This window comes from Clarias gariepinus, chromosome 24 (assembly GCF_024256425.1).
Source record: "Clarias gariepinus isolate MV-2021 ecotype Netherlands chromosome 24, CGAR_prim_01v2, whole genome shotgun sequence".
NCBI lineage: Eukaryota > Metazoa > Chordata > Actinopteri > Siluriformes > Clariidae > Clarias > Clarias gariepinus.
The window spans coordinates 5,108,184-5,133,448 of NC_071123.1; the positions used below are offsets into that span (position 1 = coordinate 5,108,184).

A 25,265-nucleotide genomic window follows, 5' to 3' on the forward strand; every position below is an offset into this window, starting at 1 on the left:
AGCTTTGCAATAAAATTTTTTCTTTAAATTGATTTTGTTTTGAAAACATTTTTAGAGTTTGAGTGTTTTTAAATGCTGATGGAGTTTTTTTTTTTTCGAATACATCTTGCTAAACGAAGAAATGTGTAACAGTACCCATTTTGACTCGGAGCGCATCGACACCATCGCCGCAATATTCAAAAAGCATTTTTCACACCTTAAAATGATGTGTCCCTTACATGCTTAAACCTTCTGCAGCATCCCGACAATCATTAAGGAGCTTTCGAGGCGATTATTGGTTCACAATGATGTTTTTATTTATGCAAAATATCATCGGATGCATAACTGCAATATAGACACGAGTGTGGCTGGAGGCAAGCCTCTATGCCGAAGTCTTCACCAGTCATAAAGCTTAGAATACTGTAATCTCTGATGAGGAATTATAAAGACAGCAGATGACAGAATGGAGCCATTCAGCTGGCAGTTAGGAAAAAAAAAAATCTAAGAAAAACAACAACAACAAAAAAAGCTGCAAATGGAAGAACTAGCGTTTACCAGCTTTGACTGAAAAGCAGATTAGTATATACGGGGGTGCGAGTCAAAATACAGATCCTGACTCGGTCGTGTAAACACCAGTGAGTTTTTTTCTGATACAGAAAAATGATATGGATAAGGAATAAAGATGTGTTCTTCATTCATCGAAAAATTAACGGGAATTCAGTTTGCCTCGCTCTACATTGGCTGGAAAGTTAATCTCAAAATAATAATAATAATAAAAAAATAAAATAATAACTGAGCTTTTGAATTCCCGAAAAGCTTCAAAATGTCTATGAGTCTCTGAAGTGTGAAAATGTACATGATCCAATTCAAGATTTACGATATTATTGACAAGAAGCAGCACTAAAGTCCTCTAGGCTCTGCCTAGAAAAAAATAGTAAGCTCAAAGTGTGGAAAAAAACCCTAATAAAATACTCATCTGTTCAATCTAATCAAGAAATTCGTAATAAAGTACTTTTATCATTTATCTGAAAACTGAAGCCATCTTTTTCTTGGTAGTTTCGACACTTAAAATATTTTCTTATAGACTACCATTAAAAAAAAAAAAAAAAGGTTAAAGCTGTAAAAACAAAAAAAGAGAGAAAATTATATTACGGGTAGCAACGTGTAAAATAAAATCACATCTGCAGAGGAGAAAGGGAGAAACAGAATTTGCATAGCACGTTTGAATACAACTGAGAAGGAACTGAGCGCTGTTTTTGGTACAACATGGTTTCAATCACGTTTTTTTTCTCTTTTTCTTTAAGTTCATATATACAAAAATGAATCTTTTTTAAGTTCCTTTGCGTGCCTTGCTAGTCCATAAAAAGCAGTCACCGTAATGCTTGCAGAATAAAATGCCACGCATCCTGTCCCCGTTCTGTTTTTTTGCTCATTTAAATCGAGATGTTCAAATCTTTTGCTTGTTCACAGTCCTTTATGTGACGAAAAAAGAAAAAGGAAACAAAAACAAAAACACAAAATATACTGTTTTGAAAGTGCCATCTTGCTACATTGATCAGCTGATTCCATGGTCTGTTCACATCGTCACCTTGAACACGCCAATGACGAATAGCTTTTAGATACTGTGAGTTTTGGTCACATCACGTCCACACACACACACGCACGCACTCACTCGCATACATACACACACACCCCCACCCACGCGCACAGGTATAACTCTCTGAGAAGCAATTTCAAATAAAAGTTGCACTCCAGAGGTCATAGTCACGAGCGTTCCACATTCCAGCAGTGGGTAAAGCTTTGAAATGAACAAGCACCATTTTGAGAAAAGGCCTCCATCGTCCTCCATTTTGGGAGAGATCAAAGTTCAGCAGTTTCTGCTTGACGCTGAGGGAAAAACGATACGACTCCTCAAGGTCTAGGCTGAAATGTCTGCTTTTTGGGGCGAAAAACCAGCACTCTGTCCTGAATCCAAAGTGGAGGCATCGCTGCAGGAGCTGAGGCCTTTTTTTTCTCCTCCTCCTTCTTATTCTAAGCTCCAAAATGAGCATCACAATGAAAGTCCCGACGATGTCAGTGTCCGTGAGTCCTCATCGCCGTGGGTGTGCGTAAACCGGGTATGCTAACGTGACATTCAGAGAGTCGTTGTGCTGAACCAGAGACGTGTGCTGGTAGTGCAAGACCAGTTCCTTCAGCGAGCTGTACAGGTTGTACGGTTCGGCGAAACCGAAGCCTGTGGGAGTTTTATTGATGACGCAGTGCTTGACCTCGCTGTCCACGCTGCAAGAAGAAAAAAAATTTATTAATCTACTGAGACGGCTCAGAAACTTCTAACCTCCTTTTTACTTAAGAAAAAAAACTAGCTTATGTTATAACAACAGTCACATCTTTCAGTAGACGTTACTATAGCAACAACAGTCTAGCCTTCTTTAACGTAAGCTAAGCTGATAAGCTAGCTAGCATAGTGTGCAGAGGTTTAGTGGCTGAAATCTTAACAGCTCTGAACAGAACAACAAATTGTTGTTTAATCATCATTACAGAAGAGTTTTACAGTATAGGCCACTGAAATCAAGACTTTGGATCTACGTACACGACACTGCAGGCGTAGCAGCCCGGCTTGCTACTGTCTCGGACCAGGAATGTTCCATCTTTTTTACCGCGTAGAAGCGCCTCCGCTTGAATGCGGTTAATGTTCCCGAGCTTCCAGGAGCGCTCGTCGTGGTGCGGCAGGTCCTCGTCGTCATCCACCATAGGGTATTGACTGGTGTGACAGAACCATTGGGACGTGTTAGTAGACAGGATTTGACAATGATCATACAGGATGATATACTGTACGTGATTTAGAGGATACTCACTCTTCCTGGTTCTCGTTTTTGATTCCCAGCCACTCGTTGAGCTTCTTTTGCCTGACGCCCTTCTGTGTCAACCACCTGAAGTTCAGAAGAAGCATGTGTGTGAGATCTGTGTCAGAGGCTTTAGGCGCCGCTACAAAGACTATGCAGAGTGGTCTGAGCACTTACATGAGGTACTGATCCCTGGTCTTCCTGAGCTGGATGAGGTCAGGCTTGATGCTGTTCATCCTCTTGTCGATCTCCCTGTAGTCGGCCGCCTGCTTCTTCAGGTCCTCCTCCAAGCGACGCTTGCTGTCTACGATCTCGCTGATGCGGGACTTCAGCTTCTCGTAGTTCACCATTATCCTGGAGGGGAAAAACATGTTCGATACATAACTAAAACGCACAACTAGAAATGCTCTTTGGATTTATCCGGGGCTCTCGAGTTATTCCTCACCTCTGGATCTCCTTCTCGTTGCCTTCTCTCCTAAACTTCTCGATGTACTCTTTGCTGTAGCGTTCTTGCGTCTGACACTGCTCCTCGAAGATCTTGATGGTCTCGTTAAAAGCTTCAATAGCGGTTCTTTTCATCTGGATCTCCTGTGACGTCCTGGTGTACTCCTCATACAGCCGGTCGTACTCCCTGTTCTTCTCTTGGTACTGCAAGTGGTATTCGTGCAACTTCTTACCCACTGCTTCAATGTTGTCCTCTTTTACCACTTGATCCTGAAAAAAAAGGCAAGAAAAGTCATTTAAAAACCAGTAGCCTGATTAAAAATCAAAATACAATTGGACATCAACTTGATTGACAGGCATTACCTGTTGGTGCTTAGACACAGGATACAGCAGTTTCACATCTAGTTTGGGGTTGTATTGGGCGAGGGACTCGTGCCGATAGTGATTGATCAGCTCGACCACAGAGTTGAAAGTCAAAGGATCTGAGAAACCGTACTTGCCATCGCGATGGAAAATTTTGATCAGCTTGTTGTTACCTCCTTTCCTGTAAAGTAATTATAGAGATGCGTTTAGAACACGAAAGATACGAGTTGAATAAAAATGGCAAGCGAGTATAATAAACGGTGTGTAATTACCTCAGAGTAAGGGTGTAGTCTCCGTGCATTTTCGTGGAGGCGTCACGAACCAAAAATGTTCCATCAGCTGTGTCTCTTAGCTTCTCGTTGACCTCCTCCCTATAATGGAGAACATAAAATAAAAAAAAAATTTAATCGGGTTTTAGATGCTGAAAGGAAGCGCATCATTATTCTCACTTCCTGTGCGCTGAATGTATAACTAAGATGAATGACTGGAGAAAAAAAAAAAAAAAAAAAGACTTGCCTCGAAATGTCCCCCCAGTACCATTCGGCATCCTGTAGAGCCATATTGTTGTTCATACCGTTGTTAGTGACAGGCGTTGTTTTGGGTGGTTTCGGAGGTAGTGCTGTTGAGAGAAGAGAAGAGAGGGTTTATATAGGCGGCATCCATTTACATGCAAAAGACCCGGCTCCATTCAAGGTCAATTTACATATGAAATGCATTCGGACAACTCTCCGTGTACAAGCCTGGACGTGTCCAGGACAACCTGAATGGTTCTTGGATATTAATGCATCGGAAAAAGAAAAAGCTTAACTGGCTGTGAATGTAAACAGAGTATGAAAGCCTTGGGAGCTTTCATACTCTTGGGGAGGGGAGAGGGGTAGGTAAGGAAAAATCTGGAATGAAGATGAATATAGATATAGCAATAAATCAGAGAAGCAAGATTTAGAGCTTATCATCTGCCTGATTAACCCTCACGTTTTAATGCAATGACATTTAACCTATAAGCAAAAAACATACTAATATGCTGCATCATATATATATATATTTATATATATACATATATATATATATATATATATATATATATATATACACACACAGCATACATACATATATATATACACACACAGAGACTCTGCAACGTGCATGGTGTGCTGAGACGCTGCTCTCTTTCTCCAGCCATTGAGAACATGTTACATCATTGGTAACAGGAAAAGGCTGCTGCTGATTGGCTGCTGCGCTGAGTGACTGAGAGCTGTGGGGGCTGTGTGGTCTCCGTGGAGCATGAGGCAGAGCTCCTGCGAAGGGCTATTTTTATCTCCCTATCACCTACCCACTCTCTCCTTTGTTCACTTAAGCGCAAGTTGTCCGCCAGCTCTAGACCTGACGCATCAGGAGCGCCTACATAGCGAAAATTAGGCACAGAATTGGGAAAAGGGGAGGGAAAAAAAAAAAAAAAAAGCTTTAAAGTATACGTGCACAAAGAGATTCTCAGGCAGAAGTAATACAAGATTAGCCATCGGTGATACGGGTACAACATGTTCTGACATGTTCCTAGAGTACCCAGAGGATCAAATTTTATGTATAATGCGGATATCCTGTATCGATATGAACATACACACCCGGGATTGCTTGAACAGCCATGTAGGGACAAATTTCGAGAGTGTAAAAGTCAGAATTACAACTATATTCTTTTAATAGACTGTACGAGCACGCTCAATCGAAACCATTACATCACTTACCCTAGCCAATGGCGTCGCAAGACTGTTGCCAACCACTCCTGCATCATCGTCTGCACCGATATCGTTAATTCCCTTAACAAAACGGCGCCATTGCAAATATGCACATTGTTGAGGAAAAAAAGAAACGTTTCGGTGCCTTCCAGTAATATCCACTTCGGTGTATGTACTAGACTCTTCGTGCTGCTAATTTCGAACGGGGTTAAAAAATAAAAAAAAGGCAGTCAGTGAAGTGCACAGTAGCGCAGCATCTCTCGAATGAATAGAGGATGTGGTACATCGCTCTCTTCAATTCCTCCCCTCCCTCTCTCTGCCTGTTACAGGTCTCCTTAGCTCCTCCTCCTGTCAGTGAATGGGGTGGCTGAGACAGGCTCCTGTGCTGGCAGGCAGACAAAAGCTGAGCGCTTCTTATTGCTGCAGCAGAGGCACGTAGGCAGCTGCTACGTCAAGCACATGGCCGGGTCACAGGCAGGCAAAGAGCTTGCAAATGCCACTTGTAATCCCTAGATGCTTACTGCACAGTGGGGAAAATCCAGCTGGCCAGAGTGTAAAGGGGCATCTCAAATAGCCACACTTCTTAGAAGGGCTAAAAGAAGCCATAGGAACGTGGCCCATTGTCCACATTAAGTTCTCTAATGGGTCAGGGAAAGCTGTGAAGCCACAGAGCTCAAATACTGAATTCAAATGAAATGAATTTTTTTTTTTTTTTATAAATCTTTCAGACTTAAACACTTCTCTGACTCTGAGCAGGCAACTTGGAAGCAATTAGTATTAAAAAGCGACTTCTTGGTTAATGAATAAAGTGTTCTGTTCACATGCGCTCAGATGCGTTAAGGCAAGACTGGGACAACTTAAACTGGTTAACCCACTTTTCTTGACACATGCTCTGAACTTTGTGCCCTGTACTTATCAAACATCTGAGAGAGAGAGAGAGAGAGAGAGAGAGAGAGAGAGAGAGAGTTAAAAGCATGAAATGGTAATTTATTCTCAGCTGGCTGGGGAACGGTGCGTCAAAGGAAAAAACCTGCTCTGGTTGTTAAGTCAAAACCGGTTTAACTCCTTTAACACCAGGCTGTAAATTAGTCGGCGACTTTTTTTTTTGGTCACATAACCACATAATGCCGTTTTACGTTTTTTTTCTCGAAATTTACTCATTTACTGTCGACGCAATGCTTTACATTAAACACGCCAGAGTGCTCGACACTTACTTTGTAAATTGTGCATGTTCCTGAGATGGTCACACAAATCCACGTGTCCTGATTGATCAGCAAAATGCTGTAAATCCAAATTCAAACCCAAAGTACTTGTGTCAAGTCTCATTCCTTGGATTTAGCAAAACGAATCCTTCCAACAGCACTCTAACTAGGTAACTGAGGCAGGTAAGAAAAAAAATCCAGGCAAATTGTCAGAGGCAAAGTGCAACAGTCCTCGAGCTCTAGCGTTAACGATTGCGCACACAAGAAAAAAAAAAAAAAAAAAAAAGAGAGAAGGCTGATTAATGAAGGCTGGCCTGAGGTGGATGGTTAATGATTGCTTAAATGTCCAGCCCTAGCCCTTTCGGAAAGCCTTCTCTCACCGCTGTACTGGCTTGCAGGCTTCAGTCTTATGATTAACTCGCTCAGGATCAAATATTTGCTGAGCTAGGCACTTTGTGTTTTGGAAAGCCCGTCTAGTCCCAGGAAGGCGGGATATCGGAGGGTGGACTGAAGCCCTAGAAAGCTTGTGTATTTTTAAGACAGTATGCATAGAGTCGTCGTTCGAGAGTTAAGGAGGGTATCATCAGCGCTCTCAACCAACCAAATCTAAGTGGAACTGTGGCCACCAGCTTAAAATAGCCCGTCTGTAACTGGGAGCAGACAGACACGGGCGCACACATGACCAGACAAACATGATTACAAAAACGCATGTACCCTCATGCCCACTAACAACTACAGTCACCACAACTGTTTGTGCAGAAAAACAAGTACGGGCAAGTAAATCGAGACAAAGAAAAACTTGAGGCCCATGCAGACGCAAAGGAAAAAACACAACACACACACAAGACAAACAAGTGTTACGAAGTTAAATTAAGGTAACAGTACAGGTTACTGCTCAGACCATACAGAGTTGCAAGATTTAATTAAAACTTTCTCCACAACAAAACGTCATGTCAGACAAGTTTCACATCTATTTTAATCCCAGGAATAAAAATAACTTTTTTTTTCATAGTGATAAAATGACACTCATTATTGGTTCTCGACAGGAAGCATGAGAACAGGATGTTTGTGCAAAAAAATTGCAAAAATGATTCCAGATTCCAGGCTGGCACAGACCTAAAAGTTCTAACTAAAGTGACTCAGTCCAGGATCCATCATGTGCAAATTACCCACAGCTGAGAAGTGAAGAGAGTGTATAAATAGACCTTAACAGGTAGTAAAACTGTTAGACATTCAGGGCACAAAGTAGTACACACACAGCCTTCAGAGATCTCTCTCTCTATGGACCCTACTGTCTCACACTTGAAAAAAAATGTGTGGGGAAAAAAAAAAGTGTGCTCGGAGTAACAGAACCCCTTTATAACGTGGCTAGAGGAGGTGTGAGTACAAAGATGACGCATCAGGATGTGGACTTGCTCTGGTCTCGATCCGAGCACACGAGATGCTCATGAATCACACTGCATGTGTGTGCAAGAGCAGTAGAACTACAGGAAGTTTGTAGGTCAAAAGTTGTGTGCGTGTGTGTGTGTTGCGCTGCGGAGCCTCCTGACGCTTTACATTCAACCCAGCAGACATGCTAATAATAGCAAGCTCTAGCCTCTGGTCTGTTGCTCCCATCCACGAGTCTCCAAAATGCTCGGGTAATGATAGGCCTCTTCCACACACTCCTGCACTTTAACGTGGTATTAAACCCACTGCAGTCAGCAGCCACTATGTTTAACATGGCATCAAAAGAACCAAATAGAAAGCACACTTTACCTGGAGCTGCCTGGCTGCTGCTCCATTCACTGGTCACCAAGACTTCAACGATCCTAATGTGCGTCTCAGGGCTGGGCTCACAGCTGAGGAGAGAAACAAGAGATGATTAGTCCACAAATCAGTCAGTGTAATCTAAAACGAAGGCAGCTTTGTGCAGCCTCGATTCTTAGACGGGAAATCGTGGAGTAATTAAATCAAGTAAAATTTCTATTTCTGCTAATCTGCGTCCAAATGATGCGACACTTCCGCCAAATGTCTTTTTCACGTGTAAACTGTAGTGTGACCGCAGGTGTGCGCACACATCTACCTGGTTGCTTGCTGCCGGAATAGTGCAGGGCTGAAGATCTCGGCGAGGGTGCGGGCATTCAGCAGGTTGGCGGCCGAGGCCTGGCACACGCGAGCAAGGTGTCTCAGCAGACACTGCAGCGTCAGCCAGTACTGAGGCGGCAAAACGGACGAAGCAGCAAGTCTCCGCAGGTGCTCTGCGCATTCCTCCATGCCCTGAACCTCTGCAAAAGTTAAAACATGCGACAAATCCATTAAGTGTTCGTTTCAAATACTGGAAATTAAGGAATGAAATAAACACAGGACTAAAACCTGAACCAGATTTTAACATTGCTGCCCAGATGATCCACAGAGAGAAACAATCAAATACAGTAAGGTCCTGAACTGTGTGGTTTGTCATAATGCTGCTACAGAACATTTTAAAGATGCCAAAAGACGACTTATAACACTTGACTCAAACACTTTAATAATTGTAAAATTACTATATTCATTGTCGGAATCATTCAGCCAAAAAGTAAGACCGCCACTGGGTCAGGAGAAATGTGGAAGATGGGATTCAAAACATTTAAATATCATTTTCTTTCCCTTTTGTGTATGTAAATACTATGGAAACTCACACCGCACTCGATCAGTGAAATTCACTCTGACAACCTTAATGGAAATTACAACTAGTTCTTTTTCTTGTTGGATGGAAAGTAATTCAAAAGTGAGAAAAAAATCTGCTTTTAAATAAAAAAATAAATAAAGCTGAAATGAACAAATGCATCACTGCATAGCGAATTGTAAACAAATTATAAAAGACTCTCACCCTTAATCATGTGTTAAGAGCACAAAAATAGAAGACGGGTAGTGGTATTAGGGAGGAGGAAAAAAAAGAAAAATCTTTTATCAGTCAGGTGGAAAGTTTTGCTCAGGCAGCTCCAAAACCGCACAGTGATAATGTGTGACAATGACAGAGCAGAGAAATGTACTCTGCCTGCTGATTGGCTGTGAAGACTGATGCTGCAGATAAGTTCTCAGCCTTCTTTTAGTTTTGATTGACCACAGATATCCTGTTCTGTGCAACATGCCGATACAATTATTGGCTCTAATCAGTGAGCAAAGCTTAAGGAGAATATTTTTACATTTTTTTGGTTAAGCAGGCACCACATTTTTAGCATTTGAATTCATTTTTTATTTAAACATCCATCTGCTTTGCTAGCTCCACAGAATAATGTTTTAAAACATTTTAAAAAAAGCTGTCAAAACTGGAGGAAAAAAAAAGTTGATGCATGTTTAAATCTGACTTATTTACAAAGACACTGAGTGCTTAGATGCGTAACAGGATACACAACCTGTCTTTTGGCTTAGAGAGGGGCGGGCTGGGCTATGCTGTAGAGTCTCCTCAGAGCAAACAAAAGCAAAAGCGGTGTTGGCGCAACAAAAGAACAATGAAACAGAGCCAGAACAATAGCACCACCGTGTGGTACCATCATTACATCATTGGTAGTGTGGCAGACCATCTAATTGTTTATTTATGGAGCGAGGGACTGTTGTACACTGATCAACAACATTATGAGGTGTAGTGAATGACATTGATTATCTTTTTACAACGGCACCTGGAAGTGAGCAGCAAGTGAACATTTGTCGACGCAGGCGGGATGTTTCAGTGGTCAGGAGGCAGTTTAATGCTTTAGACAATGTTTTACTGGGAAACCTTGGGCCATGGCATTACTTTGACACACACAACCTACCAAAAAATTATTCTTGAACAAGAAAACAGTGCTCTGTTATGGCAGTGGCGTCTTTTAGCAGTATAGTGAAAAATATATATAAAAATGCTTTAACACAATGACGAGTTCCAAATTCATTCATCTCTCTATCCATTGAACATTCTTGAGATGGGCTAGAAAAACAAGTCTGTCCATGGAGGCCCCAGCTTACAACTCACACGACTTCTGATACTGACAGCCTGGTGCCAGATACCACATACACCTTCAGCGTTCTAGTGGAGTCCATCTCTGTGCGAATCAGTGCTGCTTTGGCAGCAAAAGGATGTCTCGATATTAAGCGGATTGTCATAATATTATGGCTGATAGCTGTACGGATGTTCGACATTCTCATTCTCACCTTGAGAAATGTGTACCATCTCAGTGTAGATTGAAGAATGGATCACCGGCTGGGGCAAATCCAGCAGGTATCGTCTCAGGCTGTCACACAGTGTCTGCAGGTCAAGCTGCTCCAAATCTACGGCTGGGCCGTCTAATTCAAACACATGTTTTGAAAGTAAGACACTAGAAGATGATGTGTGTGAAAAACAGAAAAACAACAGTGTTAAAAAAATAAGCAAATAAATAAATCACTTACCAGCGTCAAAACACTGCCGTATGTCCAGGCCTCCTCCAGCAGTGAAGTTTCTGTACAGCGTAGGGTTGTCCAGGCCTGCCGAGAGGAGAGATCGTTTTATAACTCGTTATAGGCATGTTATGGAATCATCTAAATGACGAGTTATCTCAAACACCAAGCACTTATACAGTGTGTTATATAAATGTACATAACAGCACAATGGGGCACCTTATGTAGTTCATTAAGTCATTTGGGATTCATATTTAAATAAGCGTTACAGGAAATTAATCAATGTCACGACGCTGAGAAGCAGTTCCTGTTTCTACCTTGCAGCTGACTATATTTTCAAGTAATGAACTAAGGATCCCATATGGTCAATGTTTCTGCTGTAAAAATGTACAAGCAAAGCCTTTATTTTCCCCAAGCATATATACTTAAGTATATCGGTGTATAAATATATACCCCCACAAACACACACACTTTCTACTTACCAAATATTAACTAAAAAAAAACAAAAAAAAAAAACTCACCTTTCCTCTCAATGGCCTCCAGCAGTTTGAGCAGCATGGGCGGGGCCATGTCTGGAAGTGCAAACTGCTCGGTCAGATCTGGCAAAGTGCTGGGACCTGTAGAAATACAGCATAGATTCAAGATTCAAGTCACATACACGGTACAACAGTAGTGAAATGCAATTGCAACAAACTCCAGACTGTGAAGATTGTTAAGAAAAGAAAAAAAAACCCACCACAGTCTTTTTACAACTGCGCCACATTTTTAATTAAAAACCAAAGTCAGCTCGAAACGGAAGCGCGCTTATTTTGCCAAGAACCAACCAAAATTTTGTAAGAACCACCTTAATGGAGTTGCTGTACAGCACACGAGTGCGACTCTGACGTGGCAACAACAGCAGTTTAATGTGAAAGTGAGTGGCGAGCAGAAGGGTGTGATTAAGTGGAGAGTGGAGGTGGCTGGGCAGGCTAAACAAACCCGCTAACGGGAAGACTGGTGGAGGGACGAGAGCCTCAGATCTTGCAGCGCAGGTGCACACTTAAAAGGGTTGTGGGGCCAGTGGGCTGCTTTATTTGGATTTGTAGGCCGCTGTTTCAGAAAGCCAACCTTTCTAAAAGGCTCGACTGTTTGCTGTGTTAAAGGCGGTGTAGTAAAATGCAGGTGCTTATGAATGGACCCCCTTTACAGTTCCATTCCATATTTGGATCTTTTTTTTTTTTTTTTTTTTCAGGGTGTGGGCACTAACTCATCCTTCTTGTGTAACCCCCTATTACTAAAAACACAACCTAAAATCTGCACACTGGATATAAGCCTAAGTTTTTGTGTCGGTTCTATTTTTGTGTTGAAATGAGTGCTACGCTCTTGCTCGTCCAACTCATAGGGCTCCTATTGAGACAGGACACAGCAGGTTACTTGTTCAGCAGTAATACTGGTGATAATCGCAGCCAAACGTACTTGTGGGTGCCAATACTTTAATCATAGTGATACAGAAAGAGCACTGAAGCTTTGTGTAAGTGAGTCTAAGTGACTTTGATACAACAAAAGGACAAGTACCGCATGTCGTGCCTTCTGTAGTAAGGGGACAAGGCTCCGTTTTAAGATTAGGATGAATTTAGATATCCCAGGGTTTAAAATCCGACTAAATCGCTGATGTCTTCTTGAAAAAAGAACAATTGCATAGGCGGATACCAATGCTTAGTGTAGCACTACTGCTAATGTTTGCTCGGTCAGTCTCTAAACACTGCATGTGTGTTTAATTTGATTTTTATACTGTTTGAAGTAAGACATACTTAATTTGATTACACAATTCATTAAATCAACATTTTTTTTTCAACAGCTTCCTGAAAATCAACAAAAACTTTGTCTCTTGGAAATCTTCCTGTTAAGAAAAGTAAATATTACGCCACGCTTCACCCCTCTGAGCCACCGGTTCGGCTCAATTCCAGCTCAAAGTTGAGGAGTACAGGTTGTTCGTTTTCTTCGAAACGCGCCAGTGATGTTCCTGCGCTCCAAGCAAGGTGTGACCTTTAGCCCATATGACATTTTATCCACCTTTACAGAGCAGCCAGCTGGTTCTCAGAAGTCCGATTTACACAAACCTAGGCTAAGTTTACCCATCTGCTCAGCGGAAAAAGGCCCCTGTGTAATAATCTAAATCTACAAAGTCACAATTTCACTAATTTAGAGGGAAAAAAAATAATGGAAAGAGACTCTGTTTTTAAGCTGATGTTTATACTTAGAGATACATTTCAGTTACAGTATAAAACACTGAAATGAGGCCTGTGTGAGGCGAGGCTCTAATGGACCAAAGCTAAGGTTGGGAGCTGGATTGTGTTGCTTCCTAGAAACTAGAGGTGACCTGATAGTGTAGTCCCTCATGCCGCACAGATTAAATGACGGCTATAAAAATCGGTGAAATGATTCGGTTCATCCTTTCTCCGAAGTGCTACGTGCCAGACATGCGATCACGATAAAATGATGAACAAGTCACAGATATGACTGGAACCCAGACAAAAACTTTCACAAGCACAATCTTAACCTGCTACATATGTGGCTTTGTAGATCTAATTACTTTATTCCCCACTGCCTTCAGGGAGAGCAAACATTAGCAGACATTGATGTCCTAACTTTGTGGAGTTGCTTTCAAAGTGGAACTCAAAACGTAGTACAAGAAACTTGCGCAGCCTTTCAACACAGAGACTTGTCATTTTTGTCCCTTTCAAAATTGTTCATGCAAAACATGCAATCGTTCACGTTAACCATGGGTGACCATACCTTTGTCTGAGCTAAACAATCCTTACAACTCCTCAGTATTACCTTCCTGTTGGTTGCTTTAACAAAATCAACTTTTAATGCTGCTCCTAATGAACAGTCCCCTCCCCCAAAATAAAGGGTGCATGTCTTCTTAAGGAAACAAGTGCTCAGGCAACCAAGGCATGAGCTCAGTTTCACCCCGCCAATAAGAAAAGCTGCTCCAATTTTGGTTACCAGGGTAACAACGAGGCGGAATAAGAGGGCCTCACGAGCGAGTCGACACAAGCCCGAGGCAGCTCTCTCATTTCAGTCCCACAAGGCGCAAGGAGACGAGGGCTGCATTTTGGGAAGTTGTGGCTTTAAGCTGCTGTAGTGTGTTGTCTGGATCAGACTGTCTGGCTGGACTAAAGATAGCTGGCTGAGAAGTAAAATTAGGGGGTCTAATCGTGTTACAGGCTTTACCATAAAGACAAATATAAATTTGTTTTAAAGGATGGTGTTACTTTAACTGTTATCAGCCTATGAAAAAAAGGTTACAATCTCCTTGAGCTGAATCATGCTTGACTCAAACGTAAAGAACGATGCGAAAATGAGCCAATTCTGAGCAAACTACATCCGATGGGTTAAAAGTGAATTACAAATGTACAAGCAATGTGATTGGGGATTTTAAAAATGTGTTAGAGATTCTGGTTTAGATTAAAGGTGCGCATGAGGACAAAACAAGAAGACAAACACTCGAGTTTTATTTTCCTACCAGATATGGAGTTTGTGTGACAAACAATGATGATACTACATGACAGGTTTATTTATAACAGACTGTTAAAGACTGCACTGAAATTTCCAAAACTTTTTTGGGGATTTTTTTTAGGGGTTTCTAAGGCCATGATTTAAAAAAAAAAAAAAAAGAAAATTACTACAAGTACATTTATGGCACACCCTTATCCATAGCAACTTTATCTCATTATGCATCTGAGCATTTGAAAGCTAAGAGCCTTTCTTAACAGTAACAATTTGGCAGTGCTGGGGTTTGAACCTGGGACGTTCTGATCAGTGATCAAACGCCTTAAATACTGAGCTACAAAAATGCCACAAAATCAATCTAACTACCTACCTACCCATCTACTCATCTGGAGTTCATTTTTAAGGAAGACTAACATGATTTTTCGTCACAGGCGACATCATCTTGTGATCATGCAAAGTTTGGATTTACACTGCAGGCTTTTACACCACAAACCCCCAGCCAACTTAAACAAAATGGAACACATTGAAAACTTTGCTATCTTTGTGCAGTCCTTCTTTAACCCCCCACCCCCACCCCCCTGCAATGTGTTGCTAATCTGTCCATCAGACATGCTCAGCCTCCAGTAAGAAGATTTGCCAATTCAGCCCTGCATCTCTGGAGGCGGTCGGTAATGAAAGGCACATGTGTGCGCTCTCACGCACAGGGCTGCTTAAACACGAACGTTTTACTGCAGCTCCCAAAACCACGGCTCTTACGAAATAAAACAAAAAGCAAAATAAAAAACTGACAACCTGCCATCACACATTTTTAAAATGCTGTTTGTTACTCACTTAGTTGGGCCTGAAAAACGATGAAGTGTTACACTGTTATAATTAATTTAATTAGGAGAAAATGTTGGCATGTTTGACAAACCAAGCACAAAAACATGAAAGTTCTAAACTTCTGTGACAAAAATGTAACAAAATTAAAATAAATAAATAAATAAATAAAACGCTACATGAAAGTTCAAACTTGTCCAAGATGAAAAGTGGTTTTGGAGCTTGATCTCTTTTTCCACACACAAGACTACCTCAAACTTATACAATGCTAAATCTGTCTTGCGGAGCATTCACTGTCCAGTTCCCAGCACAACTGCTGCTCATACCACCTTCCTTAGCGGCCTGAGCATGTGTCAGCGTTGTTTTTTCTTTTCCCCCTCCTCTCTCAAGGGTGGAGGCTGTATTGAATGTTGTTAAATGTGTAGATCTATTTTGCCATGCGCTGGGAAAGTGGGAGGAACGTCGAAACCCCCAGCTGCTTACTCCTGGGCTCAGGGGAAAGTGCACATTCTTTGTGAAGCCCTGTAACAATTCTCCCTCAGTGAGCGCTTACACACAGCAGATGTTCAGCTGAGTGCTAAAGAGGCCCCTGAAAAGGAGAGTGCTACATTATCTCAAACTCCAGCTATGCAAAATGTACTCATCTGCTGTTCCTTCGTTTGCTCGCTCTCTCGTCCACGCTTCCTCTTTTTTTCCCCTTATGTAACAACCGACCCTCATTTCAGCCATGACTAAGAAAGAGTTGCAGTTTTGTCCAATGGAGTTGATGAACACCCCACCCCCCTCTCTTAATTTACAACATGCTTTCAGTAGAAGAAATACGGTTCCCATGAACTGAATTACAGGAGCACACGCACAGCCACACACAGGCTTTAACCTCAGAAATAAAAGAAGCATTGACAAAGATTAAAAACTGCAGGGAAAGTAACTTGGATCAAGCACCTTCATGTCTTCTGCCTCGAGGCAACCAATCTGCAATCTACTTAAAGCTGGGAGACAAAAGCTCTGCACGGAGACATGGTAGTTGCTATTTTAAGAGGAGACTGGAAAGAAAGGCTTAATTTCTGTGCGTGATATGAAGCACATAAAACCTGCATGGACTTGTCGCTCCAGCAAAATAGAAATTTCATGGATTTTTTTTTTCTTTTGAAAGGCAGGAACAAACACAGCTACAACTTTCTTTAACTTGTTTATTGCTTGGTCTTTATGTAGTTTATAAAATGTACTGCATTTCAGGCTTAACTACATATTAAAAAAAAGAATTTTTTAAAAATCCGCTTCAGGACTAAACAAGAAACATTTCTAAAACCTGCAAAATTGGGGTCAGGCTGTGGCCTTTATTTGCCCTCTAGTAAAATGCACATTCAGCCCTAAACTTCAAAATCCCATAAAGTCACAAGCATAAGATTAAATTTCACAACTCAACATATTCCCCCCTCCCCCGAATTGTCCTTAAGTTCAGCTGAAGCGTGTCCAAATGGACTTGATTAGTCATCGCTTTCCTTCATGCAACATGACGTCAAGGTGGCTTTGCAGCTCTCACCAAACAGGTACGATTTAATCTCTGAGTGTTTAACAAACACTTGGATGAAATTATATTTTCATAATATCAAAGTTGTCAGCTGTGTGTTTGATGAATGTCACAGGGGGACGTTGAGATCATTAACACATGCAAAATGACGCTTTAAAACAAATATGTGAAGTGATAATGATCAAGGTTTTGGTGATGATTCTTAAAAAAAGGCTGAGGGCTTCTCTTCTTACTTAATTTTCAACAATTAAACAACAGACTGATGAGAAATCCAGCACAGATTTAATAATCACTGGATTCAATTTATCAGCGAGCAATGTTGCTACATGGCACAGGGTACCATGTCTGGACAGACTAAAAGTGCCGAACTGCCGTCGCCTCGCTTTCTTCAAGGAGCGACAATATGAATGCTTAATATTACTTCAGATGGTGCCGCCGTCATTATGGGGTGGTGCCTTCTATAGGAAACTTTAAGCAAAATCAAAAAAAAAAACTGGCAAAACAACAAAATTAAGAGAAAAGTCATCTGGCTGGAAATCACATCTTTAAGGATAGACACGGACAGATGCAATCACCCACAGTGTAAATTTTTTATAAATATAAATTTCCAAGCATTTCATGAGAAAAAAAAAAAGTCATCACTTCCTCATTTGTGTGCATGAGCTTAGTCTGAGACACTCGTTAGCTTAGATTATTGCTACATCAGTGTCCAGAATGTGAGCTGTGCAACTGAGAAAGTAGGTCAGCAAGGGAGCTTAGTGAGAGTCCATAAATACAGAAATAAAATTAATTTAAGTGCTTTTCTGAGAGGACTGTGGAGGGCAATCAGATTTGGTGTTGAAGAGGCAACTGTGGCAACCTGTGGCAATTATGGTTCTAACTTTGATTTCACAAGGGTCACAATGCAGGGTTTCTTGTAGTGTGGTTTAAAGATGTGGCATCTTTTTTTGGGGGGAAACGTAACTAATGGAACGTACTAAAACTTTGAAAAATTTCAAAACTATTACACAACTTACAGACCCTGAATGAGAAGCTGATGAAAATGTGTAATTGCATAAAAAGGAAAACCGCAATACGGACCTGTGAAATTTTTTTTATCTTAAAAGGCTGCAATTTATCACAGGTACTATATGCATTGTCTAGAATTCATGTAAAGTTCGTCACTCATTTAATTTAATTTTTTTCTACTGCAATTGTAATGTGGTTTGATAATTAAACTGTGATTTATAAAATTGTGCAATTTGTGCAACTTTAGAGTAATCAAATAAATATCTGTCCACCAACATGAAAAGCAGCATTGGAACAAAATTCTGTTTACCCCCCACCCTTTTTTTAAATAATAAAAGGTAACAAAAGGCATGCACCCTTGTAACGTTGAATTCTTATTAGTACAAAAAAAGAAGTTTAGAAACCTGCCTTTCAGTATGGGAATGTTTGTATTTGGATTACACGCTGATAAATAATTACAAGGAGACGTTGCATGTTTATAGACTCAAAGCTCAGCTTTCAAGCTGCTGAATGTTCGAAAGCACTTAAAAAAATAAAGTCTTCACTAACAGTACCTCTAGTTACCACGCTCAGGCTAGCTTTGTGGAAGGAGCTTTGTGTACATAGATTGAAAAAAGGGCAGGTCTAACGAGCATGGCGAAGAAAATTAACTTTAAAAACCAATAACCCTTTAAAAGATTTTACACAATCTATTTTTCTAAATGTTTTAAAAATGGCCAAGGTGGCAGCACAGTGTTATGGTTTTATTTATTTTATTTTTTTTATTAAAATAAATTTTAGGACATGTGAACTGTTTCATTTAATTTAAAAGCATTAAAACAAAGTAAAAGTTTTTTTCTTCAAGTAAAACGAGAAGAGAGTGAAAAAAAAAAGAAAAAAGGAGCTAATCCAAAGTGAGGCAGGACGTACACTGATCCTCACTCCAGAGGCCACAAAAAAGGAGCCCATTTGTGTTTTTAAAGCTCGGGAGCCGGAATGGACTGGAATTCCACATCTGCTGCTCTCTGAAGTAAGCCCATGTGACTCGGAGGGAGGAAAGGAGGGAGTGTGTACATGTGTGTAAGAGAGAGAAAAAGAGAGCACGAGAGAGAGAGAGAGAGGGATAAGAGCAAGAACCCTCTAATGCACCAAAGCTCCCACTTTCAACCCTTCCCCTATTCCCCTAGTCAAACTTATACTTGGCTCCCTCCCCCAACTGGGCCGAGTCCCAGCTACAGAGTATTAAAGGATGGAAGGGAGAAAGAGGAGAGGAGGGAAAAAAAGGGAGGGGACAAAAAGAAAGAGAGCCAAAAGGATCTGCCAGATCCTTCAGTGTCAGGTAATAAATCACAAGTGCTGTGAAGCAACAAGAATCCAGACCCCGGGCCCCAGAGCCTGTGCTCGGCCCACTCTCGCCTCCTCTTGCCTGGGCGGACACAGAGACTTTTCTTCTCCCGGTGCCACAATCATCCTTGCGCCAAGTTCTGAGGCTGTCACTCAACACTGCTGGGATTCATACAGACAACCCTGACAGATCCTTGCAAAAATTTCACAATCACTTCCCAAGGAGACTTTGAGACCCCTAAGGAACCTGCAGCTGCATGATGGGCCGAGTTTACTCGTGTACAGGATACACACATACTGAATCTTACAGCTCAAAACTGCACACATTTGCTCCCAACGTACTGCCATAAAATTTGTGTAATTAGCACAGAGAATTAAGAACAGTAAAATATACACACCTCAGTATTTAATGATCTAAACAAATCAGAATAAGTGTCCTAAAATTGACTTGTGATTCATGTTTAGTGCAGCTTACATTTACATCCATCAATGTAAAAATAAACTGATAACCATTTTTAAAACAACAAAATGGCACCCATCATCCACTTATTTTTACACTTCTGAGCTTTATAATGACAAAAGGCGTGTAGAAAAAAAAGCGCTAAAATGTACTAAAGTGTAAAGCTTAGTCATGAAAGTTTTGCATACATACAAGTTTAAAATACATTACTTAAACAAGCACAGTTAAAGATGGCATATCATTATACGAGAAATGCATGTAATTTAAGAAAGAAGATATGACAAAGCAAAAAAAAAGGGGATGAGAAACTTTGTATTAGCTGTGAAAGTCTGGAGCACAACAAAAAGAGGAGGAAAAAAGAAGAAGCCAAGACAATTTACTAAACATGTATTGGTTGACTGACTAAGTGTGGAATTAGTATGCAAATTTCATTTACATAAAAAAAAAAAAAAAGCCTAAAGTTGACAGCTTCTACAAAATAAATAAATAAATAAATAATATCCTGCTTTCAAAATGGAGGTTGTGGTACTGTTTATGACTGATGGAGCCTCAAAACAGCACATTTAAACCAAACATTTCCACCAACTAAATAGACCACAAGGCAGGAGGAAATACGCAAGGACCCGTGGTACACCGATTCACTGCTCTTGATTACTGCTGCAATATTTCACATATAATTTAATGTTCTGTGCGCTAACTCGAGCACATCCAGTCACTTCGGCACCATGGCAACGATGTTTGTCTCTAATCAGAACCTAATGCATCGAACGGAGGAGGGGAAAAAAAATAAAATCAGTGACGCACTACGCAGGCCCTGCACGACGTGTGCACTTTAATTTGTTCAACCTGTCGAAGTGGAAGCTGCAGTTGTCCCTGAGAACACGTTTAGAAACAGTAATTATTGCTTCAAGGGCATGTAGACGGTCTGTGCTTGCTGTGCCGATACAAGCTACCTGGTTAATCAATTACCAGCTTTAAGGAACTAAACCTATGCCAACACAGCCACACTCGAAGGGTATGAGGAAACTTTTTGACTTCATAAACCAACAAAATGTACACATCAGCCACTGATCTAATCACAAAGGATCCAGGAACTAAGAAGAACTAAAAGTGTTCACAGGATTGGGCTGCCTGTTGCTAATTAGCTAAACCACTGCACACACAAGCTGGTTTATCGCAACCTGTAAAGGTGGATCATAGAGATTGATAGCATTAATAAAGATTAATAGTTTAATGTTCGTCAGGACAATTCTTTATCAACAATATGAATAAGGATAGTCCTTATTTATTTTATAACCAATGTTTTTTGGTGGATTTTTTTTGTCTCGTTGACAAAAGCCCAATGGTTATCTAAGCTTCTCTTGCGTTCTTGCACACCGTTGATTTTAAGATGGTCAAGGTGACTCTTCTGGTTTCTTTCAAGCTGAGGAAAAAACAGACCCCACCCCAACAAGTTCTTTTAGCACGTTTTGGCCATCGTGTTTCATCAATGTGCAGCCAGAGGGGGAGGTGTAAATAGAACACTAAATAGACAGATGAATATCTGCTGCTCTCGACCACCTACAACGCCAGCTGTATGAGCAGATAGCACATGATGTGAACAGGACTTTATTTAAATCTGGGTTAAAACAGCATTCTGAAATAAATATGTTATTTCAGAATATGTTAAAAGTTTCTAAGATGGAATAGCACGATAAAGGCAGCTTTGTCCAATTTGGACATAAACGGATTATACAAATAGCACCCTTCTGAATAAAAGTTGTCCCACTTTCACCAAAAGGTCCCGGGTTCAAACCTTAGAACCACCACCATTGGGCCTTACCCCCTCAACTGCTCAGATAGATAAAAATGTAAGTCGCCCTGTAAATAGTGACACAGCTGCCATGAAAATGATTTTTTAGGTTTAATGTTAATCCTTTTATACCACAACAATTTAAGCAGCATGTTTGTGGCAATCTGAAGTTAATAAGACCAACAAAACAAAGCTTGTCTTGGTACCAACAAGGGCCCTGACACTGGTGACTCCTTCCATATTTAGTACATAAATACAGTAATAAAACTTTTTCTTATAAGACTGACAAACTCACTCACCTGCTTGCTCACAGTCCGAGTCATTCCTGGCTGGCCCGGGTGCCACAGGAAGAGGCCTGGGAGGCCGGGGCTTTGGGGTCGGAGGAGAAATCTTTTTCTTCCCAATGAACTCCACATAGGTACCAGGGAAGTCCCCCTTTTCCTGAGTCATCTCATTATACCCGGGTAGCCAGCCTATGTCCTCCGGCCTCTCTGCCAGTCCTTCAGTGTAGCCGAGTGCTAACAAGGCGCCTTTACTCACTATGAGTATGTCCCCAATGTGCAGGTCAATGTCCTCCTCTCTCTCCTTCTTATAATCATATAGTGCTCTGTACTGATATCCTTCTGCGCTCATCTTGTTATCTTAGCAGATATAAAATAGCTAGGTTTTACACGTCGAATTTACAATATTTTTTCTCCTTTACACACCACTCGAGTAGCAGCAGCACCAAGAAATTTATCTGTGGTGGAAACTATTTCTCTGAATCCTATCGATTTAACAAGACACCATGCTGCAGTCTTCCTCCTGCAACAGTCCAATCATTTATGTGAAACTGATTCTCCAGTGATCTAAAGGAGCCTCATGGTGCTTAAGACATAATGTTCCCATCAGGTCTGCTCCAGAGTTTTGGCCAAGGCAAACACCACCTGCAAAACACACATACAAGCTTTTTTACTTAACACTGCATGTTACACACAGATGGGTGACAAATTAAAAGAAAAAAAAACAACAAGGTGGCAGCCATGAGCCACCAGAACAGCTTTAATGCATATCACCATTATATATTTTTTAACACTTCTTTTTAATAAATATTCTCGTCTGGTGTTTGGATAGTGAAGGCATTAAATTTAATTGCGTTCTTGTAAATGGCACAGCCATAGGATAAGATTTACATCATTTCTATTATTAAACCATTTAGTGATGATGATAAGTGGACACAAAGCATGGCAAAAAAAAAAAAAAACTGTCACTATACATTAACAGAACCTTGATTGTATAGGAGATTGTAAAATGTGAATAAATAATTTAAAAAAATGTCGTAGGCAAAAAAAAATAAACTCAAGTTGCAATTTAAAATGCACCATTTGATTCTGTTTGCTGCATCTGATAATAATGAGACTTGTACAACCCAAGACATCAACTTGTATTTTTTCCTAATGACATGCAAATTTTCTGACTAAGTCCAAAATCTCTTCTATCCATTTATCAATATTTGCTGTTTCCTTTTTTATACATAAACTTAAGTTTATTTGCTTCCGCCTTTTTAAAGAAGAGAAATAACTCAGGATGCTTCATCATTCTTTATTCATCAGATGCACAAATCTCATCTCTTGCTTTAAGTTAAAAATGGTGCATTTTAGTTACAAAAACTAAAATCGGGCATTAATTAATGCACCAAGATCAGCCATGGATGCATACAGTACACTAGATGTCGTGTGGAATAGTCTATATACCATTTATAGCACAACAGAAACCTTTGGGGATCAACTTAATGCACCAGAATCCGCCATGGTTCCCTAACTGCCCATAAAGTGCACGGGATGTGATGTGCAATAGTTTATACACGGGATAATAATATTATAGCACATTATATAAAACTTATAGGAGAGCGAGAGAGAGAGAGAGAGAGAGAGAGGGAAAACGTATACAGAATGAGAAACGACACTGCGGGAATGAGAAACATACTCTTTCTTTATATTATAATATCAAAATCTTTATATTATTACGTAACTTACAGAAGACACAGAGAGCGAGAGAGAAAATGAGAAACGCCACTGCAGGAATCAGATCCATACTCCTGTACAAGTGCACTACATGTGGTGTGCAATAGTTTATACACCCTTTATATGATATTATTATTATATAACTTATAAGAGATAGAGAAAGAGTGAGAGAAAGAGATACAGAATGATACAGGAATGAGATCCATATTCTCCATACAGTGCATAAGATGTGGTGTGCAATAGTTTATTTTGGACAATATTTATTTATTGTTTTCTTTATATAATATTGTCATATAACTTATAGAAGATGAGAATGAAATGCAGAAATTAAGTGGAGAAGCAGTGCATAACTTGTATATATAAATATTTGATATAAGCATGCATTGCATACCAAACGTTTCTTAATTATGCAATAGATAGTTCAGGACATATGATAAGTGTTTGTTGTGCAGAAGGTTCAGAGATACATATGGATTGCGAATAAAGTAAACACACTTCATCGTCGATTGTGTGAAACATGGAGCTAACTACTACTAGCTATGGTACACGCGCGTTCGCCCTACTCGAAACAGGACACCATTAGTGTGTGTACAGACTTTATTAACACAATTTAGTCTCGTGTGTGTGTGTGGGTGGACGGTGAGAGTTTTGACAAACTAAACAATGAGACACACAAGTGAATATATAACGCTGTATCAGGAAGCCAGCCATTCCCAACCGCGCTAACGTTAATCCGTGCACGAGCTTCTCCCGACCAACGGAACAAACTGTTCCCAGTCCATTCGAACAAAATGAGGCGGTTATTTCAGTTAAAAAGCTCAAAACGACCATATAAAACGAGTCAAGTGTTGAAGTACACTCGGGAGTAGATATCTAACTGTGTAAACACATCCTAAACAGGACGAAGCGTCGAAAACTTACTTTGGCAAACTTGTATGGAGTCCGGTCAGAGCAGGGCCGTGAAAATCCTTCCTTCCTTTTCCTTCGCGTGAAGAAAAAAAAAAGTGTAGCTAACGACGGCTAGCCGTGTTAGCTCAACAATACAGCTTTCTTGGGGGGTAAAAAGAAAAACATCAACGAGGCTCGGGTTTAACCAAAAGAAATCCACTCCTGGTCGAAATAACGTGCAACGGTGAAATAAATCCCACTGAAACACCGCGTTTTACACTAATCTCTCCAACTCACAGACGTGGCTCGAGCGCTCTATCATCACTGACGACACCGCCCGAGTGGCTTCAGCACGAGCGAGAGCCGATTCCCAGGCACGTCGAAACTCAGCCACGTCAATCAAACGAAGAACCCGCCCCCTAAAGCGATACTCTCCACCCCTTTTTTTGCCTTGTCACGCAACTTCTTGGCTCATGGCGCTTTCCCAGAACTGCGCATGCGTATTCCGTCAGTCCGGGCAGCGATGGCGCTGCTTGGTCTCCTTATCGCGCACGCGCTCATTAGCTTGAAAAAAATATATATATAAAACAGGAACAAACATAGCATTGTTTGGAAATGTAATCAAATCCTGTGCATTGCTCTGTGCAAAAGATTAAATGCGCCCAGAGTCATCTGTGATGGATCTTTAATTGATTTTAATTTCTGTTTTGTGTGAATAAAAAGTTTTATCAACACTGCTGAGCTTTAAATGACACAACAAAGCTGAGCGTAGATGATTTCTGGCTGTAATTTGATTGATTTATTTGGTCAAGTTTTCAAAACTGCAGATAAAAAAAAGACTTTATGGTTTGCATCTCAGACAGCATGGTGATTTATTTGTTATCACTGTCGCTTTGAACCTCCAGGGTCGAGGGTTCGAATCTCGCCTCGGGTCTGTGTCCATGGAATTTGGCTGTTCCCCCTGTGCTTGGTGGGTTTCCTCCTGGTACTCCAGCTTCCTCCCACAGC

At 40.7% G+C, this 25,265-nt stretch overlaps 1 protein-coding gene across 3 annotated transcripts; it reads right to left on the minus strand.

The window, feature by feature from the left end:
• Positions 1–271: 271 nt before the first annotated feature.
• Positions 272–24,606, minus strand: pik3r1 (phosphoinositide-3-kinase, regulatory subunit 1 (alpha)). Of its 3 annotated transcripts, XM_053485096.1 has the most exons (15): positions 24,291–24,606; positions 21,666–22,292; positions 11,460–11,555; positions 10,951–11,025; positions 10,714–10,845; positions 8,627–8,828; positions 8,320–8,402; positions 4,146–4,248; positions 3,902–4,000; positions 3,630–3,810; positions 3,268–3,536; positions 3,000–3,176; positions 2,835–2,909; positions 2,570–2,740; positions 272–2,259 (listed from the first exon to the last, which is right to left on the minus strand). In XM_053485096.1, exons 2-15 carry the CDS (start codon positions 21,997–21,999, stop codon positions 2,070–2,072), a joined length of 2,187 nt encoding a protein of 728 aa, XP_053341071.1. In that variant the 5' UTR covers positions 22,000–22,292; positions 24,291–24,606; the 3' UTR covers positions 272–2,069. The 3 variants fall into 3 exon arrangements, with proteins under 3 accessions (XP_053341071.1, XP_053341072.1, XP_053341073.1); XM_053485097.1 differs by lacking the exons at positions 8,320–8,402; positions 8,627–8,828; positions 10,714–10,845; ... (2 more) ...; positions 21,666–22,292; positions 24,291–24,606 and adding an exon at positions 6,574–6,702; XM_053485098.1 differs by lacking the exons at positions 8,320–8,402; positions 8,627–8,828; positions 10,714–10,845; ... (2 more) ...; positions 21,666–22,292; positions 24,291–24,606 and adding an exon at positions 5,369–5,574.
• Between the last annotated feature and the right edge of the window lie 659 nt (positions 24,607–25,265).